Genomic DNA, 5642 nt, shown 5'->3' on the forward strand with positions numbered 1-5642 from the left:
ATATTGAGATTGTAACAATAAACAAATGCGATTCTCCCTCTCTTTATTTTTAATACTTCTTTCTATCTTTGTATATATATACACAATACAACATATAATGGCTCAGGCAATGTGATAGAAGGCTCTGGAAGAGCTATAATTTTGTTTCCTGGAGGAACAAAATTATAATAAATAATGCACAGTTATCTACCAAGTCTCGAAGAAACTTGTTGAGCTTTAAAGATATTCGCCGAAATGGATATCATATTGAGACTATGAATGAGGAAAATCATGAGTATTTATGTATTACAACTCATCATTCAAATAAGAAAATTATATTAGAAAAATTACCCTCTCTTTCATCTGGGTTGTATTATACTAAGATTAGTGCAATTGAATCACATGCCACTGTAAACCAGAAGTTTACTAACTCAAATGAGTTCATAACTTGGCACGACCGATTGGGTCATCCGGGAACAACCATGATGAGAAGAATTATTGAAAACTCTCATGGACATTCNNGTTCACACACAAAATGGGTTAGCAGAATCACTTATTAAGCGCCTCCAATTAATTGCTAGACCCTTGCTTATGAGAACAAATCTCCCAACCTCGATTTGGGGGCATGCAGTTTTACATGCTGCAGCACTTATTCGTTTGAGGCCAACGAGTTACCATCAGTTCTCTCCTATGCAATTAGCATTTGCGATTAGCGCAATGTGAACTAGAAGTTCAAAAGATTATACATTTGCAAAGAATAGCAAATGAATTGCCTGATGCATTTTCCGATACAAAGAGGATAACCAAATCTTATATACCAGCGGAAAATGCCCCAATTCGAATTGATGTCCCAGTAGGACAAGTAGCTACTGAAGCGAATTCACGCCAGAAGCGTGGCAGGGCGGAAAATGTCCCAATTCGAATTGATGTCCCAGTTGGACAAACTGCCACTGAAGCAAATACACGGCAGAAGCGTGGCAGGTCTGTCGGTTCCAAAGATAAAAATTCTCGAAAGAGAAAAGAGGTAAATACGATTCCTGTTGAAAAAGACATAGTAAAGACACCTGCAGTTGTCCAAAATTCTGATATAACGCCAGAAGACGTTCAGGTACCTGAAACTTGTGAAAATGACGAGATCTCGATAAATTATGTCTTTACAGGAGAGAAATGGGACCGAAATAAGACAATTGTCAATGAAATATTTGCATATAATGTGGCGTTAAATATCATGCATGAAAGTAAGGATCTTGAGCCAGGATCAGTCGAAGAATGTCGACAAAGGAATGATTGGCCAAAATGGGAAGCAGCCATGAAGGCTGAATTAGACTCACTTGCAAAACGTGAAGTCTTTGGACCTGTAGTCCGTACACCAGAAGATGTAAAACCTGTTGGATATAAGTGGGTATTTGTGAGAAAACGAAATGAGAAAAATGAAGTTGTGCGCTATAAAGCCCGACTTGTGGCACAAGGTTTTTCACAAAGGCCCGGCATAGATTATGAAGAAATGTATTCCCCTGTAGTGGATGCGATAACATTGCGTTATTAGATAAGTCACATCCATTAAGTACACCAATGATCGTAAGATCCTTGGATATGAAAAAGGATCAATTTCGTCCTAAAGAAGAAAATGAAGATATCCTTGGTCCTGAAGTACCATATCTTAGTGCTATTGGAGCGCTAATGTATCTTGCTAATAATACGCGACCTGACATATCATTCGCGGTGAATTTACTAGCAAGGTATAGTTCCTCTCCAACCAGAAGACATTGGAGTGGAATCAAACAAATTTTTCGATATCTTCATGGAACGGTTGATATGGGATTGTTTTATCCCTATGGATCCAAGTCACAACTAGTTGGCTATGCAGATGCCGAATACTTGTCTGATCCACATAAAGGGAGATCTCAAACAGGATACCCGTTCACATATGGTGGTACAGCTATATTTTGGAGGTCCACGAAACAGACGATTGCTGCAACATCCTCTAATCATGCTGAAATACTGGCGATTCATGAAGCTAGTCGCGAGTGTTTTTGGCTGAGGAGTCTGATTCAATATATTCTATCATCATGTGGACTGATTGATCATAAGATAGCTCCAACTGTCCTGTTTGAAGATAATGCAGCATGCATTGCTCAACTTAAGGGTGGATACATCAAAGGTGATAGAACAAAGCATATTTCTCCCAAATTCTTCTTCACTCATGACCTTCAAAATCAAGGGACAATTGATGTCCAACAGATCCGTTCAAGTGACAATCTGGCAGATTTATTTACAAAGTCACTCCCAAAATCCTCCTTTGAAAGATTGGTACATGAGATTGGAATGCGCCGATTTCGAGACATTAAATGATGTCGGCAAGAGGGAGAGACTGTACTCTTTTTCCCTTGGTCAGGTTTTTTTTCCCATTGGATTTTTCTTGACAAGGTTTTTAATGAGGCAGTCCCCATCACTAAAGGATATTGTACTCTTTTTCCTTCACTAAGGTTTTTTTTTTCCCACTGGATTTTTCTTTAGTAAGGTTTTAACGAGGCAATAATCCTAAATGGTCATCCAAGGGGGAGTGTTGTGATAAGATTGCCTGAGGTGGATTCCCATTTTCCACAAGTCTCAGGTTTTCAAAGGGAATCTTATTAAATAATGTTTGAAAATGATGCCATGTGTTTGTCTATAAATAAGAACTTGATATGAAGTATTCGTACAGAAAAAAAGTAGTAGACAAATCACCTCTCTCTCTCTTCTTACGAATACTTCTCTTTTATGTTGCAATCAAATACTCTTCTCTTTATATTTCTACTACAATTCTTTCTCTTCTTTTATTTTATAAGTATTTTAAATTCTATTTTCTATTACTCTTTACATATAATATTAATAGCATTATTAATCATCTTTATTATATTGAGATTGTAACAATAAACAAATGCGATTCTCCCTCTCTTTATTTTTAATACTTCTTTCTATCTTTGTATATATATACACAATACAACATATAATTTTATTATATATATATAAATTATTATTGAGCTAATTATTTTATACTAGAGTCTTCTACTTATACATCTTTATTATATATATATATCTTTTATTTTACAACAAAAATATTATATCTTCATAAAGTTCTTTTCTTTTTCAACCGAGTTATATTTGCAATATAAATATTATTTGAATAAGAGGCCAGTAGTTTTATTAAAATTTAGTCCGCACTTAATTATAGTGAGCAATTTTACATCATTAGATGTAATTTCACACCATTAAAAATACTAATGATAACTAATTGATGGTTACAAATTACAAAACTTGCTGCACTACCACTTCTCTTCGAATAATATTCATAGTACTTAAATATGAATTTATAAATGATTACAATTACTAGTATTAGAACAAACAAAAATGAAATGAATTTTCAAGGTCTTAAGTCTTAACCATATAATACATGTAATAGTGTTGCTAACAGTGTTTTCCATATCACACAAATTGCACCATAGGTGAGAGAGCAAGAGCAAGAACCAACCACTACAAATCTTCAATTACCAAAACATTAGTAGCCAAAATACAGAACTACATTGCACATACATACAACAAGACCAACTTCAATTCAAGAAACCAGTAAAAGGGACAGAAACCGCTTTCATCAACCATCCCATGAGTGCATATACATACACTAAAACAAAATTTTGTATCACCATTTGCAAATTCTACATACACTCAAAATCCAAATGTGCAACCAAACTCACACTAAGTAAGCTTCTTTGGTGATTTTTGGCCTATGAACTCCTTTCTAACTCTACCTCTATTCTTCACCTTCACTCCCCGGTGTTGTTGTAGCATTTTCCACCAATTTGGATTCTTCTTTCTATGTCCATGTGGGGCATTCCTTGAACCTTTCACAGCAACCTTGTGAGGTTTCTTCGGCTTCTTTGCATGCCGTATGTGTCCCATGAGCCCTTCCACAAGCCTGTGAAACTGTCCAACCTGGTTCCTGTGAGTCACTCTTGCAACAGCACTTCCTCTCCTTGGCTTCTCGTCGCTTCCATTCGTTATCATCCCATGATGCTTGTTCTTATGGTGGAAGACATTCTGCAAGTTACTCCACATAGAGTGTCTTTGCCTCCTCTTTGAGTCAATGCTTCCATCATCATCATAATTATCATCATTATCATGGTGATAGTGATGATGATGGTGGTGGTGGTGAAAGATTAGTCCCAACTTGTTCTTCAGCCTCCTTAGTCCTCCAACTTTTTTCTCAGGTTTTATTTTGTTGTAGTATCTATGAGACTTGAGGCTATCAGAGCTATTCAAAGAGTTATAATTATCATTAGATGTATAAGAATTATTATCACACTCCTCTGAACTATATTCATATGATGCATCAACCATAGTTCCTGATGTGGAAACTTCTGTCTCACCTTGCAAGGAGTGGTCCTCAGAACTGTTACCACCACTACCATTGGCACTTCTTACTTCTTGTGAGGTCCAGCTAGAAGAAGATTGATAGTCATTTGAACTAGACTCCTCAACTTCATCATCATCCTTATCTTGTGGTTCATCCCTTTCCTTATGGGATCCTTTTCTGTGTAATGCAGACCCTTCTCTATTTTTATGAGAGAATACCTTAATTCCACTGTACCTTTGATCCAGTAGTGTTGGTCTTATCACCATCTGATGTGGTTGTGGCTGTTTCCTTGCAATGCTGGAAGCTGTGGATTTCACTGGAAGATGTCTATAAGAATGTTCAAGACTCTTTTTCTCATGATTTTGATCAGCTTCTGACCGAGTCACTGGATTGTTTCTTACCACATTTTCCCCATTTCTGTGGCCAGTTAATGGCTTCTTAGTAACATCATTTTGATTCAATGAGTTAACTCTATTAGTCATGGGAAATTTTTGTGTTGGAGGTTGAATCTTACCCTGACTTCTTGATTCCTCTTCTCTAAATACCAGTTGGGAACTAATTTGCTTTGGTATGTCATTGCTCTTTGGATACACAGCATCAACATGAGGCATATCTAGATTTGTTACCTGGGGTATATTTTGCTTATCTGCACTGTTCTTTGTGGAACTTACAAGATTTGAGCAGAGTTGCAAAGCAAACATACGAGATTCAATTCTTTTCATTGCACTAAGCAAATCATCACAAAAGTCCTTCTGATTTGAGGATTCAACATGTCCGGTATCACTAGGATTGTATTGAAGCTCATCAATTGTACTCAGCAGTGGTATATTCTTGTTTTTATAGGACTCATCACCATTATTATGATGGTCTTCACCAGTACTCTCTTTGCTATACTCAATAGGCATGGTTGTTGTTGCACTAACCAAATCAATTTTCTCACATAAGCTAATTTGTATTGGATTATTTTTCCCTCTATTATTAGAGATGCTACCTTTTTCTTCTATCTCGGATATCAACTTCTTCTGTAATTCTTCCTCCTTATGTGGTGTCACATCTTTTCCTTGATCGAGTGTTGTTTCTGAGACATTTGCTTGTGTTGTTATTATCTGAAAAAAATAAGCATGAAGAACACAAAATTAAACTAACAAATTAAAATCTTGCTCTGTCAAGGTGCAGTTTGTGATGCAGTCTATCTTAACTTCACCTTTAAATGTGTCTGAAAAACACTTACAACAGCAACATCTAGCAAACTCTTTAACAAACCACGAGC

At 36.3% G+C, this 5642-nt stretch overlaps 1 protein-coding gene across 1 annotated transcript; it reads right to left on the reverse strand.

Annotated features, from left to right (window-relative positions):
- Positions 3512-5642, reverse strand: LOC107644631 (probable serine/threonine-protein kinase DDB_G0282963). Its single transcript, XM_021103099.1, has one exon. It carries the CDS (start codon positions 5275-5277, stop codon positions 3715-3717), a length of 1563 nt encoding a protein of 520 aa, XP_020958758.1. The 5' UTR covers positions 5278-5642; the 3' UTR covers positions 3512-3714.

Source organism: Arachis ipaensis, chromosome B05 (genome assembly GCF_000816755.2).
Source record: "Arachis ipaensis cultivar K30076 chromosome B05, Araip1.1, whole genome shotgun sequence".
Lineage (NCBI taxonomy): Eukaryota > Viridiplantae > Streptophyta > Magnoliopsida > Fabales > Fabaceae > Arachis > Arachis ipaensis.

Bases quoted from the DNA above. Each gene is read 5' to 3' on its own strand.
- LOC107644631 (XM_021103099.1), bottom strand. From the start codon at position 5,277: ATGCCTATTGAGTATAGCAAAGAGAGTACTGGTGAAGACCATCATAAT.